The sequence below is a fragment of the Lemur catta genome, chromosome 9 (genome assembly GCF_020740605.2).
Source record: "Lemur catta isolate mLemCat1 chromosome 9, mLemCat1.pri, whole genome shotgun sequence".
NCBI lineage: Eukaryota > Metazoa > Chordata > Mammalia > Primates > Lemuridae > Lemur > Lemur catta.
Genome location: NC_059136.1, coordinates 54,973,682 through 54,999,170, shown reverse-complemented (window position 1 = coordinate 54,999,170; position 25,489 = coordinate 54,973,682). Strand labels below are relative to the sequence as shown.

The window sequence follows — 25,489 nt, the reverse complement described above, 5'->3', positions numbered from 1 at the left end:
CTTGAGAGCACTTTCAGCATCACTAGTGTCAATTCATGTGGGTCCCATGGTGTTTATTCAGGGTTTATGATATTGCACTAAAAACACGATAAAGAATATGTTGAGAAGGGCCTGTGATCACATTTTACCGTGAGACACAATTTCCTGGAGAGACAAATTGTTTACACAGAGATGATTATCATCACAGTGTTTTAAGTGACTACTTGCAACACTTGAGCTCCTACAATAGCAATAGGAGGTGGCTTTGAAGTTATTACAGTAGTATGGTATGTGCCACAGTTAATTTTATGCAGTTATGGTTTAATACTGCATCTTTATGTTTGCTTGTATTTCTCTTGACTGCAAATGGCACCTGTGTTTGTATGCATAAGTTTTCATAAGTTTCAAATTTTTATAATAAATTTGTGTATATTTTATGGCATTAAGTGATAAAGTAGACCAGTGTCTACAAATATTTTATACATTCATGACATATCTAACTTTTTCTTAATTTTTTTGATATTTCAGGTCAACCTGGTTCATCTGAGAGTTTTTTTAAATTGTCACAAATCTCCAAAACGTTTTTCAATATATTTATTGAATAAAATTTACATATAAGTGGACCTTCACAGTTCAAACCCGTGCTGTTCAAGGGTCAACTATAATTATAAATTTCAGCCACCTTTGCAGACAATCTGCTGGAGTCTACTTTATAGTATTTTACTGGTCTTAATGAATTAAGGAATAAGAGTATCTATCTTCCAAAAAATACATTGCATATGTAAACAGTGGGGCTGATTGCAGTATAATTTGAAGCAATGCTGTATTAGTATTGATAGCTAAGGAACAACCTCCATATCATGCTGACATGCAGATGTTAGGTGCTGTTTTCTCTGTGTGAGAAAGAACTTTCTGTTAACTGAAAGATAAATTGGGTTTCTTTAATTTAGTTGAGTCAGACCTGAATGTGAAGATCATGTAGAAATAATTTGTGTCACTTTTTTCAGCTTTGTTTGGAGATATATAACATGCTATGTGTGTATTTATATAACATACAAGAATTATATAAGAAACATTCTATTACTTCACTGTACAAATACTGATACAGTGAAGGTTCTCACATTTAAATAAGATTTTTTTGTTGTTGTTCAGCTAAGTGCTCCAAATACTACTGTATGATTTGGTCACTATGAATTCTCTTCCAAGAAAAATCTTGTTTAGCAAGTGCTTTCTTTGTACTGCCATCCTCTAAGAGAATTTAATTTAGGCAGATTAGTGGCAGGCTAATTGACAGAGCTGTAGTTCTGTTTTTCAAAGATTCTTTCTGTTCTGTAATCAAGAAACAGTTTTTCTGTAACTCCTCACCTCTCCCTATCTCAAGTGATGCAGTTTTCTCCACATCTCTGGGAAAAATCACTTAAATTCTCAAATCACTGGTACAAAACAACAAAATATTCCAGTAGCTGGGAGAATTAAGAGGTTAATATTCTTGAGACGGATGCATTGGAGGCATATCTTTTGCTAATTCACGTCAGAGTTGTATTTTGGGTAATTTGTGAATTTATATTTGTGAGTTTTGGCTAATACTATTAAGTTTATATCATAGATAGCTGTGTAATTAGGCAAATAATATCTACCTTTAATATAGTCTAAAAAATTCCATGTTTATGTACCTTTATTTACTTATTTAGTAAATAGTTATTGAGTACCTTCTATGTGCTAGGCATTGGGATAAAGTGGTCAAAATGCTGATCAATGCCTATAAAATTTAAACTTTGCATGTGGACAAAAACACTAAACATAAATAAAAAATCATAATTAGAAGGTGATGCGTTAAGAAAAAGATAAAAATGTACAGCAGGTAAAGGAGACTGAGATTGGAGAGTGCAGAGTGGCACAGGAGGAGACTGAAGTATGAAATAGAGTGGTCATGGCAGGACTTCTTTATACAGTGAGATTGGAGGGTAGACTTGAAGAAGGTCTCTAGTGACTACAATACAAGATGACGTCTCTGCTGCTACTTGGAAGAACAGCATTCCAGGGAGAGGGAGCTGCTAAAGCAGTGGTCCTAAGGTGAAAGCATGCAGGTGAGGAAGCCAGTGTGGCTGGATCCGAGGGAACAAGGAGCGAGCAGTAGGAGAGGGCACCAGAGAGTAACAGGCATCAGATCTCATAGACCTTGTAAGGAATTTGGTCTTTATTATAAGCAAAATAAGGAGTTACTGGAGGGTTTCCAGCTTTTTAGTGGCACAGTCTGACTTACATTCTTGCAGCTGTGTTGAGACTGGGCTTTAGGGTGATAGGGTAGAAGCAGGGAGACAGGTTGGGAAACTTTTGTGAGAATTCACACAAGAAATTATGGTGACTTCACCAGGTTTGTACCAGTGAAGGTGGTGAGAAGTGTTTGGACTCTGATATATTCTGATGGTAGATCTAACAAGATTTCCTCATGAATTGGATGAGCAACTGGAAGGAAAGAATTGCCATTAACTGAGAGATTCCTGTTTCTACTTCAATCCACTTATCTATATTTCCCATATTTTAAAACACTGTAAGATTTTTTTTCCCCAAGAAGGAAATACCTAAGATGAAAATTATTTATACACATGTTTGGCTTGCAGATAAGAAGCAACTGTTTTTCTTTGGTATATACTTCTAGGTGTGTTTGTGTCCTTTTATAGGAAGAGATTTGTCTCTCTGAATAACCTTGGATTTAGGCCCTAACCTAAATATCTATAAGTTGTCTCTTTGGAGCAAATAGAAGAAGAAGGGAAAAATGGAATTGGAGTTCAATAAAGGAACTGCAATACTAAAAGAATATAAAGGTGACAAGCACTATTATTGATGAACATGGAAGGTAGTTATTGGCTAACTTGCAGTTTTTTTCTCTTCCATTTCTCCTGTCTTGCTCATTGTGTTTCTTGGTATTGTTCTCAATGAATCTTTTTTCATTGAAGTTTGTGCCTAAGGCTGCCACAGACTCGGATGGAACACCTTCAAGAAGGGAGATAAAACTATTATAAGTTTAAATTAACTTCCAGTATAGAATGGTTTCCAATCTTCGTGCTTATTTTTGACATGGCAATTTTGGGAGAGATGGTGGGGAGAGGGAAGTGGCATAATAGGTTACTATAGGGGAGTATCATTTGCACACCATTTTCTAGAGATTTGAATATTTAAGGCCTTCATCTTTCAAGTGTAAGTTGAAGATATTGTCATGAATAAAATAAAAGTTAATTTAAACCGACATCTGATACAAAGAATCTTTTGTTATTTTGTACTTCTTCAGTAAATGGATACTAAAATTACAATTCTCATGAAAACTTTTTAGACTCCAGTTTGGATCCTCTTAAATTTGAATGCACGGGAAGTACTTACTTACAAAGGGAATAAACAAAACTTGTAAAAGTAAAGAGTTAAAAAAGGAGAATAAACATATGGAGGGAAAGGGAGAAGGAAATTGGAGCCCTAGAAAGATCAGTAGAGAGTGAAGGGAAAACAGTAGTGGTATTAGAGGTGATATAAATGAAAGTCTGGGGTGGGCGAGTAAGAGGAGCTAGAAACAAGGTGAATGGTAGAGAAAGACATTGGCATCAGATTGTGCTTTGCAGTTGGAGGATCATCACCAAGAGAACTCAATGATGTGGTCAAAGTGAATAGAAAGAAAAGTAAAGACAAAGAAGGTTTGCGATTTCTGGTTTCTGAAATTTTCTGGACTTACCAGCCTGAAAGAATCAAAATAATCTGTGGGAATATTTTTTTTTCAGTTTGATATGAACTTTGAGGGTGAGGGTCCAAATGGTTGAATTTTATTATTGGTTTTATATGCCTATGAAAAATGAATTATTTAGAATTTTTATTACTGTTCTCTTTGAATAATCTACAGGTCTTTATTAGGAATCTCAAAGTAAAAAATTACTTCCTCTGTCCCCACTTCTCCCACAATCTCTTCAAGACCTACAGTTACTTCTAGAAGAAAATTCTATAGATGAATACTGCACTAATGGTTGAATGGTTGTTACCACATATTCCTAGACCCTCATTTAAACTTGATATTTGTAAAACCAAAAAGCACAGTACTTTTACATCTCTCCCTACTCTGCAAACACTGGCCTTTTCTCATTTTATAATCATTTAAATATAATTCTGAGAGATGTAATATTAACATCTGGGGAATGGGCTTTTGATGGGAAGGAATCTGTGGTGTTACTCTCGTTTTTCTTTTCTTTTTGTTGAATGACTAGATGGAGGCATTGAAATGTTAAGTGATAAAGTGAGCAAAGCATGATTTAAACTTAGTGTCTAACCAACTTCTCAGTTCATGGAGCACATTATTTTTTAATTAAATTTCTACAGAAACTGCTGCTTCCTGAACCTTTGGGGAAGCATTGTCTTTTTGGTAAAGATTAAGAAACTTGTCATTGAATAATTGAAAAGAAGTTACAAAATATGCCTGTTGAGCCATCACTATACATTTTATGGTGAAAGCCGAGCAGCACAATTATCAATAACAAACGGTAAACTCTGTTATTTTAGAAATACTGTAATTCATATAGGAGAATGTGATTTCTAAATTTCTAAATCTGCCAGTTTTAAGTATAGTGCCCAGAAATGCTTTGGATGTAGGTTGCATTTGGTGTTCAGTATTGTGAGGCACTAATCAGCTAAGTACCATAATCCTCCTTACAGGGTACATTCTTACTTGACCTGGAGCTATATACAGCTACATAGTAACAGCATTAAATAATAACCTTTTCCTTAACAGGTCCATCACTAGAGGATTTTATGACCTCATCCTTGATTGAGAGTTCCTTTATGTGTAACTTTTTAGTAATTGAGTTTTCAAATAAAATGATTGTAAACAAGTAGAGACTTTCAAATCATCTGATTAAGGATGGCTCCTATGATTTTGCCAGGGTTAGAAGGATTAAATGAAAGCACTGCCTGGCACAATATTGATGTATTTTTGTCAACATGATGCTTCATGCTCGACAGATGTGCATTGGTTGAACAAAAGGTAAAACAATAAAAATATATTAAATATTAATTGTGATATATAAAAAGATTTATCTATTTTATAGTTTTTGATAAATATAAATTGATTTGTTAAAAGCTTTTTGTAGGAATTTCAGGAATGGAACCTATATATTTCATGTTTTACAGGATAGTATACTTCTGTTAAATCCTTGATTTAATGTATTTGAACAGCTTAGAATTTTAGAATTTGATTGAAATGTTATGTTTAAACTTTTGGTTGGCATTGTGTAATTGTATTAATGAAGTATTGTGTTAGTTTATTTAGCAATATCCATGCTTTATAAAGCTTTTAAAAAGACAGAGATATTTTTTCAGATTATCGATTCTTTAAGTGTCATTTATATCCTTTTATTTTTAAAATGACAATTTTTTAATGACCTCTACTAATAAAGATTGTAAGAGATTTTCTTATAAGTAGTGCTTAATTGTAATAATATAAAATTTGAATTTACAGAAATTAGTAATCTTCAGGTTCTTCACTTTGTGTCATTATAAGTCTTAAAAATTGCATATGTCTTCAACTGAGTTAAAAATATGTGAATATTAGAAGTTTCCAGGTAATCTTTCACTGTCCTTATAAATGTTTTCAAATGTTTACTGGATTATATTTTCAAATACTTGATTATTTTATGGTATATATGATCAGTAATGTAGGTAGTATAGTAACATAAACCACACGTGATGGTAAAGGTTATAATATTAAAATGGAAATTAGGGTAGAAACATGATGAATTAATATACAGTATGTAAATGGAGACTACCTTTGGGAAATTAGGAAAGTGCTTTTAATTGGGAAAAAATCTTCTTATTTGGAGTTTTCTCTTCAGTCTGAATAATTTTTGGACATGGGGTTTTAAAGAGTCTAATTGGTAGGGTTTCTTAGTCTAGCTATTATGCCTAGTCAGAATAACATTTACAATGGAGCACCAGGTGTGTTATGTAGCTAGAATATTTAGATACGGATTGAATAGTTAGTCCATATGACAAAAGATTATAAGCCATGAATAGAAATGATACCCATTAAGGTAGATTTATGATGTCTAAAATGTGATTTTCTATGAACTGTTTCTAGTTAAAAGCAGTATAATATGGTGAAAGAGAAAATAATTGTAACAGCCTAGCTTTCAATAAAGAGAAGCAAGATGAGTAGACATTAGGTGAATATAAAGTGAAAATAAATATATACTGGTATTGTTATATCAGAAATAAGGATTAATAGGATGCATAGGAGTAAAAATTAAATTACTATCTTTTATTCTAAAGAAAGGCATAATTTCAGATTTTGCCTCTTACTTTTTCAGGATCTTTGAAGGATTAAGTGAAATATAATATCCTAGATGCATTGCTCCATTTCTTTGAATTATAACTGATGCGTTAAGTACTATCAAGTGCTTTATGATTCTTTAGAGAAGTTTATAGTTATCATTATATTCTTTTGCCTATTAAATGTTTTCTACCTGATAATAATAAATGATAAGGCTTGCTTATAATGGCCAGTAGTGAAAATATAGACTAGATACATTAATTGAGTTTTCATAGACTTTCTTCAGTTCCTGTAAAGAATATAATATCTGAGAAATATAGAGGTTTTAAATTGTAAAGGAGAGTATATATGAAATAATTCCTGATACAGTTGGTAAAAATTATTTTGACAGAGTATTGTAATATTTTGGAGTAATTAATATCAGATTCTTCATTGTTTGTTAAGAGTATTCTTAGAATGAAATCTTGCCTTTTTTCTAGCATAGCTTTAATAATGTACCATAAGGTCCTGTACCTTAAAGTATATTTTTAAAAACCTAAGTCCAGGTAAAGTAACAGTGACAATAGTCATCCCAATTTCAGATTATAACCACTATTCTATTTTTACTTAAATCCAGTACAAATCAGCATCTACAGTATGATTCACATGCTTTAGGCAAATTTCATAATCTCTAGAACAAAGTGATTGCAGGATTTAATATTGAATTCAATTTTCCTAAGGTATGAATTTTAAAAAGCACTTAGATGGCTTGCTAGGGACTAATTATTAATAGCCTTTCTTTTGGAACTGAATTCTATTATAGGAAGTAAATATTCTTGTTTATCAATGAAATAGAATATAATCCTCTGTTATAAAGACTCACTATATTCGCTTTATTTATACTGTACTTACTTTACTTTCAAAAATTCTTGTTAATTCCTGAGAGTAGGAATGAAGTGTTCCTTTTTCCCCCCCATTTCTATCCTTTAATACCCACTTCAATGTTAAATATATTACTGGAAGTCCTTAATGCTTTAAGCTTTCATTTAGGCACATTAACTTGATGAAGTTGTGGTATACATATTATAAGATCATAGTCCCTAAGAAATTGAAGAGGGTTTAGAATCATTCAGCTTCTTAAGAATAAGGATTGTCTTATTAATTTCTGTATTCCTAGTCTATATTGTAGTATGGGGTATTTAGTTCTTACTCAATACATGTTTGCTAAAAAACATGAGTTGATGTGTACAATCTAGGCCTCTCATTTTAACGCACAGACTCTCCCCCAAATTAAATGGTTATATAGGTTCAAATAGCTGGTTAATAGCAAAAGTAGGAGTAAGAAATGCAAATACCTTAACTCTAGTGTTCTTTTAATGATACACCACTATTCTAGAGTATTTTTTCTTTAGTCATATGTATAAAAATAATGACAAAAGTAAAATGAATGATGTATGATATACCATTTGAGTGCCCTGTTTTGATTGTAAATTTTAAACTGTATGAGGCTATGGTTTTATGTGACAATTGTAACATAGAAATTTGTCATTTAAGTCCTAAATGTTTTATATGTACGTGTAAATGCTAAAAATACCCACATCTACTTGCTTAATTATAAAACATTTAGGGGAAAGACTAGTTCCTTCATTTACTACAATACTTTCCCTTTACAATTCCAGGTTAGAGTCTATCTTGGTTTTCCACTTGTGTGAGGCTTGCAAGGTGGAAGAGATACAGAAGCCTTTATTGTCAAGCAGTAGTTGTTGGCAGGCAGATAGGCAGATATAAAAGTCTTAGTGGCTCCTGGGCAAGCTCCTGTTAATTAGCCACCCTGATGCTGTAGGCAGCTGAGATAATTGATGGCAAATTCCTAGAGATTCTTGAGATTCACAGCAGCTTAACTTCCATTTTGAGAAACCTTGTGTTTGGTTCTACAGGCTAAGAGCAGTGGCACTAACTTCCCTGGCCTTCATTCTTCTAGCCTGGTCAACTGTTGTGTAGCTTCTGATTCGTGTATTAAAATCCTTCCTACCTGGAAAACCTAGGGTGACTTCTGTTTTTTATTAGTGAACCCTAATTGATAAATTGGCTGACTACATTCCAGATATGTGGGAAAGGGGATTCAGTGACACAGGGGATACTTTAGAGTAGAATGATGATTTTGCTGAGTTGGGCCATCTTGCTTTTGCTCTGTCCCCCCACCAAAAAAAAAAAAAAAAATATATATATATATAGTCTAAGAAATTCACTACTAAGGTGTTGAATCTTGGTCATCTTTAACTCTGACTCCACTCTTACATTATCTCCTGGTCATGTCTGGGTCAAATCCCCATGGCAGTTATTTTAAACCTTTTCTATTGTCTTCAGCATTCCAATCCTATTGCTTCCCATGGCTAATAGCTCACTTTATCTGAATTCATTCCAGAGAAGAAGACAGTGTGACTGTTTGTTAACAGAGCATTATAAGTGATTGCAAGGTCCACTAGATTATACCAGTGTTAGAAGGGCAGGTTGAGAACTCAATAAGTATTTTTTTCCCTCTGCGACTGTAAGGGAATATGAGGGGTCAGATGTGAAAATTCAGTGGAAAAATATCACCAAGCTGGCCTTAATCTTAATGAAGATCGAATAAAAATAGCAACCCTTTCTGACTTCTAGAATTTTTTTGATACATAAATTATTGTTGGTATTTATTTACAGTGCTTATCTCAAGTTTGATCAGTAAAAAAGGTTGGAGACAATGATAAAACAAAGATTTAGATGAACCAATACTAGGAATGATCTAGATAGATGATGAATGAAAATTAATTTTTAAAAAGGCAGCACTTAGTTTCAGTCAGAAAGTATTCAACTCTTGAGCCAAGTCAGTTTGACTTCATGACTTTTTCAAGTAACTTTCCTATCAAGGTGTCAGGAATAGAGCAAATGGAAGGAGGTATTTTTCTAAGCTACTGAATAACAGTTCGAAGATAGCACAAGTATAAGAAGCCAAGCAAGGAAATTAGAATAAAGGCCATTTTACAGCAGCAGAATATGATGTTGATTATGTAATTTTGGAGTATATTCTGTATATAGTGTTTCAGGCATTTAATAACTACAACAAAAGTACCTTTTAAATTACTTATTTGAACTGAATAAAATTAATATTACTAAACCATTATTGTATACCTTCAAAATGAAATGGAAAAAAATGGCAAAAGAACCATTTGAATTTATCCATCAACCTGCCAGCAAATCAGTGAAATGGAAAAATGTTTAAATTTTTCTCTTCTCATTGTTCTTTTCCTTTGCTTACTTAGGAAAAGGAGTCCATCAGTGTCCAGAGATCAGAATAGAAGATACGACCAACAGGAAGAAAGAGAGGAATATTCACAGTATGCTACTTCAGATAGCGCAATGCCTAGATCTCCATCAGATTATGCTGATAGGCGATCACAACGTGAACCTCAGTTTTATGAAGAATCTGATCATTTAAATTACAGGGACTCCAACAGGAGAAGTCATAGGCATTCCAAAGAATATATTGTAGATGATGAGGATGTGGAAAGCAGAGATGAATATGAGAGACAGAGGAGAGAGGAGGAGTACCAGGCACGCTACCGAAGTGATCCGAATTTGGCTCGTTATCCAGTCAAGCCACAACCCTATGAAGAGCAAATGCGTATCCATGCTGAAGTGTCCCGAGCACGGCATGAGAGAAGGCATAGTGATGTTTCTTTGGCAAATGCCGAATTGGAAGATTCCAGGATTTCTATGCTAAGGATGGACCGACCATCGAGGCAAAGATCTGTATCTGAACGTAGAGCTGCCATGGAAAATCAGCGATCTTATTCAATGGAAAGAACTCGAGAGGCTCAGGGGCCAAGTCCTTACCCACAAAGGACCACAAACCATAGTCCTCCCACCCCCCGGAGGAGTCCAATACCCATTGATAGAGCAGACATGAGGCGTACTGACTCGCTAAGGAAACAACACCACTTAGATCCTAGCTCTGCTGTAAGGAAAACGAAACGAGAAAAAATGGAAACGATGTTAAGGAATGATTCTCTCAGTTCAGACCAGTCAGAGTCAGTGAGGCCTCCACCCCCAAAGCCTCATAAATCAAAGAAAGGAGGTAAAATGCGCCAGGTTTCATTGAGCAGTTCAGAGGAGGAATTGGCTTCCACACCTGAATATACAAGTTGTGATGATGTTGAGATTGAAAGTGAGAGTGTAAGTGAAAAAGGTAAGCTCTCTAATCACCCATGTTGCTGTAATTGATTAGTTAAGGTTTTTTTTTTTCCAGGTTGTTTTGTGAGTAAACATTTAATAGATATTGCTACCTTTATTTTTAAAATCTTTAGTGGTGTTGGTCATGTGAAGAAAATTTCAACTTATGAGAAACGTACCTTCTGTTGTTCATGTATAAGAAAAGTCTATTGATTTTTTAAAATTACTTTGTTTTGGAAAGCTTTCCTGCATCATTTGATGGCATATTTTTAAAATATCTATTAGCTATAGTTTTAAAAATAACTTTTTTTTTGTATCTCCTTATAAAAGTAATATGTTCACTATAGAACATCTGAAAAATTTCTTTCTTTTTTTTTTTTTTCTGAGACAGAGTCTCGCTCTGTTGCCCGGGTTGGAGTGAGTGCCGTGGCATCAGCCTAGCTCACAGCAACCTCAAACTCCTGGGCTTAAGCAATCCTACTGCCTCAGCCTCCCAAATAGCTGGGACTACAGGCATGCACCACCATGCCTGGCTAATTTTTTCTATATATATTTTTAGTTGGCCAGATCATCTCTTTCTATTTTTAGTAGAGACGGGGTCTCACTCTTGCTCAGGCTGGTCTTGAACTCCTGACCTCGAGTGATCCACCTGCCTCGGCCTCCCAGAGTGCTAGGATTATAGGCGTGAGCCACCGCGCCCGGCCTGAAAAATTTCTTAAAGTGTGAAGAATGAAATATAAACTATCCATATTCTTTTCACCCAAATATAACCTTGTTAACCTGTTCTTATCTTTCTTTCTTTTTTCCTATGCAGGTATAGTTTACAGATTTATAAAATTGGTATCATACTATTTATAATTTTGTATCCTGATTTTTTCAGTTAATATCATATCATCAGCTTTTTTTCCCAAGCCCTTAGATGTTCTTTAGAAATATGTTTTAAATAGCTGCACTAATGTTCTATCTTAAGAATATGCTACAAACTAAATACTTCGCTATTTGGGGCATTGTGGTTGCTTCCAGTTGCTAATGTAAATAATATTATAATGGTTATCTTTATACACAATTTTTGCTTACACCTCTCAGTATTTCAAAAATATATATTTGTACTTTGGATTTTTTTAAACTTTAATTCAGATTACCCACTTGCTTCCCAGAAAGGTTGTAACATGCTTTATTCCTGTCATATGTGCCTGACCTTATGATCTCAATACGCTCTTTCCCAATTGAATAGGCCATAAAAATGCTATCTTTGTCATTTTAATCTTAATTTAATTGTGACATTGAATGTTTTTATGTTTATTGGCATTTGATATCTTCTTCTGTGAATTATCTGTTCATTCCTTTCATTTCTTCTGCCTACCTTCTTATGAGTATTAGTTTTTCCTATTATTGATTTGTAAGAACTTTCTATGTATTTAGGATTTTACTCCATTTAACTGTTACTTGTGCCAAATATATTTCTCATTTTGATGTTTATCTACCAATTTTCTTTGATTATTTGGAAATACTAAATTTAATATAGGTATACCTTTGTGTCTTTGGTAATTTTTTAAAATTACTTTCATCCTTAAAAATTCTTTATTCATCCCCAATCAGTTAAATATTTGACTTTATATTTTCTCATTTTTAGTATTTTTTTTTAACCATTAACTTTTTAATCTTTCTGGAATTTATTTTGGTGTATGACAAAGTACACCAGATTGGTAAGTATCATGCCAACACCCTCCCTTTCATTTTCTTGTACCATTTGTTGAATAGTCCATTTCTTGTTTATAAGAATCAACAGGAATCAATAAGGGAATTCAAGAAGGCAGCTAGGTATGAAATTACTATAGAATCATTTTATACTATACAAAAATAGTTAGTTAGAAAATATAAATTAAGAGTGGTTCCCGTTTTGAACTAAATATAGAAAATATGATTTAAAAGCAACTAACAAGAAATGTGGAAGCCTACAGGAAGAGCTACAAAATTTTACTGCATAACATAAAGGAAGATGTGAGTAGCAGTTCATTTCATGTTCCCAATTTTAGGAAGGCTAAATACCATAAAGATGCATGTTCTTTCCAGATACTTTCTTGGTGTTAGTGACATTGTAGACACAATCCCAGCTGGACTCTTGGAGTGTCTTATTTCTGAACTTAATCTGGAAGGAAAAACACTAGTGAGAATAGCCAATAGTAGTGAGGGAGAACTCACTTAACCAGGTATTAGTGAAATGGCAATGATTGATAGTGTGGTAATGACAGAAAATTTGACAAATAGATTAGTAGAAATTTTTTTTTTAGACAGAGACTCTCTTTCTGTCACTCTGGGTAGAGTGCAGTGGCATTATGGTAGCTCACTGCAACCTCAAACTCCTGGGCTCAAGTGATCCTCCTGATCTTCCTGCTTCAGCCCCCGGAATGGCTGGGACACACCACCACACCCAGCTAATTTTTTCTATTGTTAGTAGAGACGGGGGGTCTTGCTCTTGCTCAGGCTGGTCTCAAACTCCTGAGCGCAAGCGATCCTCCTGCCTCAGATTTCCAGAGTGTTAGGAGTATAGGCATGAGCCACCACGCCCAGCCTAGAATTGTAATGTAGTATATAAAACTAATGAATGATAAAAATATAAAATGCACTACAAGGGGGCAGAAATAAATTATTCAACAAATAAGCTTGGGGAAAATGGAGGTGCAGGTGAAAAAATCAAGTTAGAGACTTACTTCATATTGATTGCATTCAAGATGGCCATCACCATCCCAGTGCTTTGGGAGGCCAGGAGGATGATTGCTTGAGGCTAGGAACGTGAGGTTATAATGAGATATCATTGCGCCACTGCACTCCAGCCTTGGTGAGAGCCAGACCCTGTCTCTTTAAAAAAAAAAGATAAATTTCTAAGAAAATTGTCTTTATTGAAATATAATTACCTATCAAGAGAAACTGTTGATCTTAATCAATTGTATAATGGCATATATAGAAAATTTATTTTCTCTAAGCTGTAACAATTATATTTAATATTCTTTAGTTTGCTTATTTTTCTCATTTGCCAGAGTATATCATAATACTAAAAGATAAGAAAAGGATAATTTTGTTATCTTTTGTGGTTTGGTTTAGATTCTATTTGATAGGTACTTCTATTATTCTTTGCTGAAGTAATGCCTTTACTTTTACAGTATAAAAATATAAAAAAACCAGAAATGCATCAAGATAATGCTTGAAAGCTTTTTATATGTAGTATCCTTATTTATGTGAGATTTTTGTACCTTTGTAAAAGTTAAAGTCCTATGTGATACTATTTATCAAAGCTAAAACATTTATCAAATATAGAAAGAAACATTTCACTCACATCTGTATTCTTCTCTAACTTGAACTACTAGTAGACATTCTTAAAGATAGTCCTCCTTCTCATCTATTTAATAATTTGTTTTGCAGAGTGCAGTTTCTGCCAACATTTCCTATAGACAATCACACTTTAATACGATTTGGAGGAAGAAATATGAATAAAATCTTTTCTTGTTTAGTATTACCCTACTAGTAGAATTCAGTGAGGAGAAATTGTAACTGTTGAGAGAATGGGATATCATGGGAAAGAGATTGACCTGTGTCATATTTTGACTTTTCATTATTAAAGTTGTATTTTTGATTATTTGTGGAAAAAGTGTCAATCTGATTTGTGAATGAGCTACTTTCAAACATATCTAACATTGTGATTCATCCTTGGTAGTTAACTAATGTTTGAAAGATCTTCCTAATAGTTAAAGAAGTTATATTAGTGGCATTTAGACATATTTTTTCCTGTATGTTTATATGTGGATACATCACTTTGATGAAGACCAAGCAACTTTTAAAAGATCATCACCCCTTTGCTTTTTTATCCCTAGGATGAATAACTCCAAGTGTCTCAGATCTCTTTCTCATTGTCTTTACTTTTCTGTTTCTTTTCATTTTTGTGTATAACCTTTCAAAAATGTGCAAGGCAAATTTGGGTCAAGTTATCTAATTTTAAAGTGTTAACCAACACTATGGATAGCACCAGGCAACATTATTATTGCAGAAAAATTCTTTCCAGGCCCTAGTACATCATAGCTTCAACTACATAGAGGATCTTTCTTGTTCTTTAAATAATAAAATTTCTTGGCAATGTACAGCAAGCTTATACTTCATTCTACTTTAACATTTTTTCCTCCACTGGTCTGTTTTTTTCTTTTTTTAAAATCTTTACCTTTATTAGTGTTGGTGGCTTTGGCTCTTCTCTTATTCATTTGTCACTTTGGATGGATTTAATTATTTTAAATATACAGAATTTCACTCATATTTGTAACATGTCATTTCACTCATTATATTCTGACAAATAATGCTGATAATTGCAATTCATAAGTGACTGGGCTATTATTTGTATAATAGTAACAGGGAGGTTTAATTGGAAGAATATCAGTTTTGGAGTCGAAGAGATCAAATCCTGGGTGTGTCATTCACTGACTACATGAGCTTTTCCTACCTAATTTTAACCACTCTTGGTCTGTTTCCTTACCTATACATTGATAAATCAGAATAATACTATTTTTACTGTTTGGTAATTGTAGGGATCAAATGAGACTATATATATGTAACACTTGTCAAGCAGTAGGTATTCAAATCATTTTTAGATGACTTAATGTTCAGTAATAGTTAAGACTTCTACAGGACAATGCTCAGGATTTTTGAATGAAATATAATTGTGGACATATGGATTGTGGTTACTTGTGTTAGTTTCACCTCTTTCAAGATCTGTGCTACGCTGAATGAGGCTCATATTTCTAGGCTAAAGAAGAATATACCTTTTAACTTGTTGAGATGTCATTTTGAGATATAATTCAATATCTCACTAAATACTAAACATCTATTTACTCATTTTTCTTGCAAGTACTTTTTCAGTGCCTATGACTTGCAAGGTGTTGGATTGGATCCAATGGAGAATGTAGAAAGGAATGAGCCCAGGAGTTTGAGCTGTGATTGCACCACGGCACTGCAGACTGGATGACAGAGTGAGACTCTGTCTCTAAAAAACATTTTTTAAAAAAGTGTACTAGAATAAAGTAGAAAATATCAAAGTGAAGTCCACATAGGAAGGGTAATGGTTTTGTAAAACTTTTGTTTAATTATCTGTGTGTACTCTATAGTCTCATAATATAAAACGTTAATATATACTTATTACTGTGAATCATGGCCAAAAATATTTTAAAGCTACTCCTTTACATTAGAATTTTGTGAACCACTTGATTGTAGTGTTTCCTACCTCCCTCATCTGCTTTAGACCTGGAGAAGTTATGTTCAGGGGCTAACTGATACATTGTAGATACTATACTTTCCTTATTAGATATATATTAATCTTAATATTATAATGCAACTTTTTTAACTTTAATGACATAGTCATGTTGTCAACCATTTGCTCAACTGCACAAAAGATAACTGATTTGATCTTTTTTAAGCTATTTATTGTGGAGAGAGAGTTTTAGCTTCCTTTGTGTTCCAGCGCCTTATCTGAGTGATTTTACCAGGTTGTTGCAGGTGTTTTTCGTTTCTCTTTAAAATCTTGAGTAGAGATTGGGCTAGCAAATTCAAGAATACATGCATATGGCAGTCTTCTATCCATAAAATGTGAAATATTTGATTCAATTATAATATTAGAATCTTTAAAGTAGCAAAACACAATTTTACTTATTTTGCAGAGGAGGGTGAATGGAGGTGGGGTTGGGGCAATTTGCAGAAAAGATCTAGCTTAGGAAGAAAAGTAGATATACTGCACACACTCCAGATAGAAGCATGACTCTTAAGGTATTAAAAACAAACCCTAAATATGTCAGCTTTATATTTTGTCTGAGTTTAGTTGTCAGTATCAATAGTGAAATTTATCACCTTACATAATCTCACATTTATTATAATTTTTAAGTAATGAATTTACTATATATGTTTTGTTTGTAAAGAAAATAGGCTATAAAGTGATAGATAATATATATTAGCAATTGGAGAGAAATATTAATTTATGGTATTTGAGACCAATTAAACATGTAAAATTGTAAAGCAAGTAGACTCAAAAATTTTTAGAATAAATCATAATGAGAACATTTTAAAAATATTTAGGTAGCTATTTTACTACTAAGACTTTCACAAGTAAAATTTTGTAAATGTCAAAGAATGATTACTATCTTGTATATTCACTCCATATGTTGGTAAAATAATTTTATGCTAAATAGCTATTCCAATTGTAACATGAGTTTTAAAACTTCACCCTTGAATAAAAAGAAATCAATCACATCAGAGTTACATGTATATAATTAATTACTCTGTTGCTATATTAGGCAACATTATGAAATTATTTCATCATGTCTGTTATAAAAATAGCATACTTTCAATTCATGATAAATCAAGTTGCAAATACATATTATGAATCTAATTTGGGACTTGAAACTATATAACATAAATATAAGCAGATTAATAGGCTAAACACAAAGTTCATTTGTACAGTGCACAGCCAGAAGATAAATTTACAAATGGGAATGAAGGATAATTTTTGGTTTCGTAAAAAAAAAGTTGCAGCATTTAAAATTTTTATGATAGTAATTCCATCCTTTTGCATAAATATTGCCTTATTAATTATGGGTAAAATACCATGTAAAGCATTTGCCTACAAGAAAAGGACTGTTTTTAATAGAAAACTTAGTACCCAAGTAGGTACCATGAAAAACAACCTTACAGATTTCAGTGTGTGGGAGATATGTGAGAGGGTTCTTAGCTAAATGAATGGAAAATTAAAAGCAAAATTAAATTATAGACTAGTTGTTCAAGCAAGTTTGGATTATAGAAAATGCTAATTTTTAACTTAAAATGAAGTCTCTGTTATATTGGATTAGAATTCAGTAGATGAGGCTTAGATTTTGATACTGATACAGCTTTAAAAATTTGATGATGAAATTTGTTCAAAAGATAGGAAAGATATAATTTAGTGAAGAACATATTATTATTAATTGATAAGAGGCATATCAGAACAAATGCCCGAATGGTGTTACAAATGCTGTATAGGCCATTTGTATTTGAGTTGAAAAAGCATTGAAATAGCAGACAAGTTGGGTCTAAGCCTAATTCAGTATTTCAAGAAATGTACAGTACATACATTCATTCACTCATTTATTCAAACTTTATTTATTTCAACTAAAATATATCAAATGTCAATAATCTATGGTACTAGAGAGTATGAAAAATGAAATAAGGTAACATTTTCTTTTGCCCTAGAATTTCAGCTTTGTGGTACAGGAGTAAGAACTTGGGCTGCAGATTTCACTGCATGTATGTATGGTAGCTGAATTGTCTAAGAAAATTGCACCTGGAATAGGCTTTCCATTTGTGTTAGCCTGTGCTAGATATGTTAGATAAGTGTAAGGTTTCTAGACTTTGTTTAGCAGCAGGAGAGCCTGACTTCTTATATAAGCCTCAACATTTAGGATATACAATGTAATTTCACTGCATGTGGGAGATTGTCCATTTATTAGAAAGTGCCAGTTGAGAAAATGATCAGATAATACACAATTTAGAGCAGGGATTGTTAAACTGTGGCTTGGGGAGTCTAATTCAGTCTACCACCTGTTTCTATATGCCTCTTGTTTTTTCAGATGGGAATTTTAAAAAATTTTTTAAATAGTTGAAGAAAACCTAAAAAATATTTTGGGACATGAAAATTATATGAAATTAAAATTTTAGAGTCTATAAACAAAGTTTTAAACACAGCCACACCCATTCATTTATGTTTTGGTTGCTGCTGCTTTTGTAAACAAAGTGGACTAGTTGAGACAGACCACATGTGGTGCTTTCATTGCTTTGCAGTGCTGCTCAGCATGCTACAAATTATAGTGCCATGTTTGTAACTCCACAGTGTTTTGAGTGCCATGTACACTGCCATACTGCACCATTTTATTTATTTTTTATTACCTGCTCATACCCATCATGTCATGCTAAGAAAGGATAAGGAAAGTAGACTTTGAATGTCATGGTTTTAAGGCATTATGGAGTGTGGATCACTTTGTTATCAAATTCAATGGCAAAGCATTGTGCTTATTGTACAATGACATTATATATGCACTACTATTACCAACTCACAGGAAAGCAAAGGACAGAAAAACTTAAAAATTTAAAATGGAGTGTTATCATAGCAGAATTTCTTCACAAAAGTAAGTGAAAATGAGACTAAAACCAAAGTAAGTTTCCAAGTAGCTCATTTATTAGCAAGCCAAGAAAACCTTTACCAATAGCAAGTTAATTAAATCATTTCTGAATGCAGCAGCTGAAGTAATATGCCCAGGGAAAATATACTTGTTTAAGACTATTAGGCTTTTCATGAGACAGCTGCTTGAAGATTTAAGGATGTTGGTTAATTAAAAAAATAAGGTAAATGATTTCAAGTCATTTTTCTTGGCTATGAATGAGTCAACAGATGTAAGGTTTATTTGGCAAATACCTAAAGCATGTGATGTTAAAAACCTGTAGTTATTCAGTGTATTATTTACCAGCAGGTACTTAGCAGTAAATATTTTAATCCATCATGTGTTATTGAAGCAGTAGTGTCAATGGTGAGCTTTATTTGCTCTTGTGCACTTAATTTTTATCAATTTTTGTGAGAAATAGAAGCTGAATATCCTGATTTTCCCCTCCACAGTAGTTTGTTGTCTTAGCTCAGTGATAAAGTTTAATTCCATTTTTTTCAAGCCCAGGATTGGTACTGAAAGTTTCTTGAATGAGAACTTCCCTCAGCTGTTATTATTAAACAATGAATGGCTTTCACAATTAGCTTTTGCTCCAGATTTGATTATTTTTCCCAATGAATTTAACCTAAAATTATAAGACAAAAAACAATGGTTATAAGACAAACTTATACTGTGGTAAAGTTATTTCAACCACTAATGTTGTTTGAATCATAAGTAATGTCAAGTTGCTTTATTTACTTTTCTTGGTGTCAAACGGTAAAGTATAAAACCAACATGTCTGTTACTACAGAAATTTGCAATAGAAATATTTTCTAAGCTCAAATTACAGTTCTAGCAGTGTTTATTGGGCCCCAGTGTGAATACAAAGAAACTTTCCATATTCAAAATCCATTTAACTGTAAAATTGAGTACCTTCCACCTAACCTTCAACAAGAAATAACTAATCTGCTATGTTATAAGAAAGAAGAATCTAGTAAAAATCTATGAATATCTTACAAATAATGAATATGTTCAATTAAGATCATATGCTTGTCAATTGATGTCAGTGTTTTCCAGTACCTATCTGTATGCAATTTTTGAAGATGAAATACATCTTTTTACAGATCAGCATCACCAGATTAACATTTGCAACTAATTTTGATGATAGGAAACACTAAATCTGAACCCCAATTAAATGAAATGTTATCTCCCAAAATGTGTAGCCCTGTTTTTTTTTTTTTTTTTTTTTTGAGACCGAGTGTCACTTTGTTGCTCTGGCTAGAGTGAGTGCCGTGGCGTCAGCCTAGCTCACAGCAACCTCAAACTCCTGGGCTTAAGCAATCCTACTGCCTCAGCCTCCCGAGTAGCTGGGACTACAGGCATGTGCCACCATGCCCGGCTAATTTTTTCTATATATATTTTAGTTGGCCAGCTAATTTGTTTCTATTTTTAGTAGAGACGGGGTCTCACTCTTGCTCAGGCTGGTCTTGAACTCCTGACCTTGAGCGATCCACCCACCTCGGCCTCCCAGAGTGCTAGGATTACAGGCATGAGCCACCGCACCCGGCCTAGGCCTGTGTTTTGAAAAATTATACTCAATTATTATTTTTATAGTTTAAATTTCATCAATAAAAATTGTGGAAAATTGTCTTCACTGTTATTTAAGACCTACATAATATCCTTGATTTTGCTTTTTGCCACACAGCCTGAAATACTTACCATCTGCCTCTTTAGAGGAAAAGTTTGCTGGCTCCTGGTTTATAGTATAATACCCATTGTTCATTTTAAATTATCTTGAGATCAGTTAATGATATTTTCTAAAGAGGAGTAAATTGTCATTAATACTTTAACTTTTAAAAACTTTTAACTAAAAAAGGTTTAACTTTTAAAAATTTAACTTTATTATAATTCATTTTGCTTTTTTTCTGCTGGCCATTTATTTTCTTCAGAATTTAAGTTACCTTGCTTCACTTTTTAAGCAATATAATTTATTTCATGAAAAAACATTACCCATACACTCTCAATATAGGATTTAGTTTTTGAGCATTTTTTCTGTCAGTGGTAAGACATTTTAAAGGTAAAGGTAAATAGGTCTGGTTTTAAATGTATGTTCAGATATTTACTAGCTATGTGACCTTGGTCATTTTGTCTTTGTAATATTTACTTTTCTCATCTGTAAAATGGAGATAGTAGTACTTTTATGATAAGCTTATAGTAAGGATTAAATAGCATACCAAAGCATCTACAATGGTGTCTGATGCATACTAAGCTCTCTAATGTGATAAGCAATTTTATTTTTTTAAAAATAAATGAATGTTCTGTGAGACTAGGATTTTTTTAACATTTATTTTTTATTGTGGTAAACACATATAATCTATCATCTTTACCATTCTCAATTGTACAGTTCAGTGGTAATAAATACAGTCATATTCTTTTTTTTTTCTTTTCGTTCATTCCTCCCTGCTCCTCTTCCCAACCTCTGGTAACCACCAGTCTACTCTCTATCTTTACGAGTTCTATGGATAGAGAAAATATTAAATGCTTATCTTGGTGAGTGGGGGAGATAACGAACTAATGAAATGTAGCAATTGTAGTGAAGAGCTATAATAAGAGCTGATTTGGGATTGATAACTATAAATTTTAATGGAGACTAGTTAGCGTGGTTTTATGTTTTTCTCTAGATATATTCAGCTTCCTGGGGGAAAACATTGAGTAGATGGCAAACTCAATTTAGCCATTATTTGGGTTTTGCCAAGTGAATACCAAGAAAGGACAGAAGGCAAAGGAATTAAAAATATTTGTAAGTGTGAGATTTTAATGATGGACCATGAAATTTAAACTGTGTATAGAAAGAAATGAGGAAAACTTAAAAGAGGTGAGGAAAAGCAAACAAAACAAAACAAAATGGTGATAGGTTCTATGGATTGCAAATCTCAGTATGTTAGAAGAATTATTTAAGTTAGGGCACTATAGGGAATGAGCTTCTTAATTGTTCTTTTCTATTACGTGTAACTTCTTGAAGGTAAGGATTTTATTTCTCTCCTTCTCTGTTTTATCCCAGCAATTAGCCTGAAACCTGGCACATGGTAGGCTATCAACAAATATTTTTAGAATAAATGGATGAACGTATATAACAAGGAGTTGAATGAATGAAAAATATTTTTAAATTTCTTTTTTAAAATTTTTTAGCAATCAAGAGCAGATATTAAATTTCTTCCTGCTCTAACATTGTATGATTTATATCAGTTATATCTTAGCTTAAGAAAATTCTTTTACTTTGGTTATAAGGCTCAGAATGCATTAACTAATGCTAATTAAAACAAATGAAAGAACTATTAAGGAAAAGAAATTAAAACTGTATACGAATGCAACTTCATAATAATAAATTAGTAGACTTCTCACATACTTGTGAAAGCACATTCTCATGGGCCTACTCCTGATTGTAAGATTTTCAGGTTACCTCAGTTCAGATTAAATTAATATATTCAAATTGCTAAGAGGACTATTTACTAAAACCCAAGTGATGAATTTGTTTTTAAGGAGGATCTCTGTCACCCAGGCTGGAGTGCAGTGGCGCAATCATGTCTCAGTGTAAATTTGAACTCCTGGGCTCAAGCGATCCTCCTCCCTCAGCCTCCTAAGTAGCTAGGACTACAGGCCTGTGCCACTGCACCTGACTAATTTTTCTTAAAAAATGTTTTATAGAGATGAGCTATGTTGCCCAGGCTGATTTTGAACTTCTGGCTTCAAACAACCCTGCCTTTGCCTCCCAAAGTGCTGAGTTTATAGCCATGAGCCACTGTGCCTAGCCCCCAAGTTATGAATTTCCTAATGGTTATTTCTGCTTACTGATATTAGATTAATTTTATTTTTAGCCATTTTATGTGGCTCTTGAAAATTGTTTAATATCCATTGCAAAGTATTTAGTAAAAGAATTACTTTTAATGTCACAAATTAAAGGCTATTTGCATTATGTGACTTTAAGTTATTAAATACGATCAAATATGTAGAATAATAATGCCACAGAGTTTATTTTTAGCATAGAATTTAGGTTTAGCATAGGATTTAAGAATGTGAATTTTGGAGACAGACTACATGGGTTTTTTAATCCTGGCTCTATTATATCCTAATAATGTGACCTTGGGCAAGTTATTTTAATCTCTCAGTTTCTTCATGTGTAAAATGGATACATTATGTAGCTCAAATGGTTTTTGTCATAGTTAAATAAGATAATCATGTAGAGTGTATATCCTAGTTACTACAAATTATCTCCAAAACTTAGTGTCATAAAACTATATTTTATGTTAAATAAAAACTTTATTTGCTTTATTTATTAATTAAAATGTTTAATATCCTCATGGTATCTGTGGATCAAGTGATCTCTCCCCTCCTCCTCTCCATGTGATTTCTGTAGCATAGCAATTTCAGAGAAACAGATTTCTTATATATTTGTTCATACCTCTTAAGATACATGTCCTGAGAGAGTCAAGAAGAAACTATGCTGTCCTTTTAAACATAGCCTCAGAAGACAAAACAGTGTTACTTTCTGAATTTTACTGGTTCAAAATCTTCCAAAGTTCAATATAGACACCCACCTCTTAGTGTCATTTTAACATTGTAAGTAGAACATGTGGAATGGGGTATGTAATGGTGTAGCTGTCTTTGGAAAACATAGTCTACCCTATTGTTTATCCCATTCCCTAGCACAGAGTAAGTAAGCAGTCAATAAATGCCATTATTATTTTATAGAACCTGAAACAGGGCCTCAATTCAAGATTATTATTCTAGGGTGATAATGATTTCATAGTAGGTTATAATGTGCAGGTATTCAATCAGCCATTTATTATTAATCACATTGTATTAGAAGAATGGGATCTTTGCAAAATGCTTTACTTCATAAAATGATTGGCTTAAGATTATAAGCCAGTTCATGGACAAGGTAGATTCTGATTTCTTGTTTTCTGATTCCTGATTCTCCTTGAGTGACTCCCATGAACAAAGTGCAGTATTTTATCAAATCTAAGACACATTTTTTCTGTTTTATCCTTTCTGAAATTAGGGCAAGTCCTAAAATTAATGGCGTCTTTCAGTTATAATGGGCAGTATTTGATTTTTCTCTTTTGGTAATATATAGAAGAATGTTGTTTCACATTTGATGAAATTAGTTACATGAATTGATAATAAAGATCAACAATTCCCAAACATTTTTTACAGTGTGATATATAAGTCATACTCAGGTCATATTCTATAGGCTGTTTGTAATTTTTTGTAGTAGTTTTACTCCTCTCCTTTCCTTCTCATTTAAGTACAGTCATGTACCATATAACAAGATTTCAATCAACAATGGGCCATACCTACTATGGTGGTCCTATAAGATAATAAGGGAGCTGAAAAATTCCTATCACCTAGTGATGTCATAGTTATTGTATAACATCATAGCATAATGCATTATTCAGGTGTTTGTGGTGATGCTGGTGTAAGCAAACCTAACCATGTGTCAGTCTTATAAAAGTATAGCACATATAATTATGCACTGTACGTAATACTTGGTAATGATTATAAATGACTTGGCTACTGGTTTATGTATTTACTATACTTTTTATTGCTATTTTAGAGTGTACTCCTACTTATAAAAAAAAAATAGCTAACTGTAAAACAGCTTCAGGCAGGTCCTTCAGGAGGCATTCCAGAAGAAGGCATTGTTATCATAGGAGCTGACGGCTCCTTGTGAGTTGTTGCCCCTGAAGACTTTCCAGTGGGACAAAATATGGAGGTGGAAGACAGTAATATTGATGATCCTGATCCTATGCAGGCCTAGGCTAATGTGTGTGTTTGTGTTTTAATTTTAACAAAAAAGTGTAAAAAGTAAAACAAAAAATTTTTAAGATAGAAAGATGCTTATAGAATAAGGCTATAAAAAATATTTTTGTACAGCTGTATTCATATAGCAGCCATAGTTTGATAGATTCTCTTTTCTCTGTAAGGATTGTACTTGTTTTCCTCTTGATAAAAATCTTACTGAATTCTTCAAGGTGCAGCTTAAATATCACCTCTATTTTGAAGCATTTCCTATTAATCTCTTCCGCTTTCTGATTAGTTAATGTTCTTTTCATGAAATGCCACAATTTTTTTATTCTAAGAAGCAAATTTTTTCACACTTTAATTTTTTAAAGGGCTACTTCTCACAATCAAATGCTTGTCATTTAATCATTTAATGACAGCATTCCTAGTGATACATAAAATAATGGTACATGTTACAATTGATAGCAACTTAGATGTAATGAAATAGGATAGCATGGATATATATATTATATTATACTATGCTATGCTATATACATATATACACACACACATATACATACACACACTATATATTTTACCTTTCTAGAATGTGAGTTTCTTGAATTCTTATTTATAGTATATCCATAGAACCTAGAACAGTTTCACAGTGTGTAATTATTAAGATTAATTTTAATGTATGTAATATATATGATCATGTAGTCAATTACATGTTATTAAAGAAGAATACATTGGAAATACCAAAGGAGCAAGATTTTTAAAAAATAAGCTAATTATGGATAATGTTTATTTTTCTCTTTCAAATACCGTTGTATTTTAGCTAGCCTTGCTTTTGTATTGGAGCTTGAGACTTGGTCTAAGCATATCTGTCCCTTTAGATCTACTGACTTTTATGGTTTGGTCCCTATCCTTAAAAATTGCTACTTTCAGAGCTGGCAATGAATTAAGAGCAGATTACCACAAACTTAGTGCCTTAAAGCAATACACATTTACTATATCACAGTTTCTATTGGTCAGGAGT

General features: G+C 32.9%; 1 protein-coding gene across 37 annotated transcripts in view; it reads left to right on the top strand.

The window, feature by feature from the left end:
- Positions 1-25,489, top strand: part of RIMS2 (regulating synaptic membrane exocytosis 2) — a 637,809-nt gene that overhangs the window by 292,504 nt on the left and 319,816 nt on the right. For 36 of the 37 annotated variants that reach the window (XM_045561860.1, XM_045561877.1, XM_045561882.1 and 33 more), the window contains one exon: positions 9,559-10,484. In XM_045561860.1, the coding sequence (XP_045417816.1) occupies positions 9,559-10,484 (926 nt within the window). Of the gene's footprint in view, positions 1-6,820; positions 6,826-9,558; positions 10,485-25,489 lie in introns of all 37 variants that reach the window. The other variant, XM_045561881.1, reaches the window with a different exon arrangement.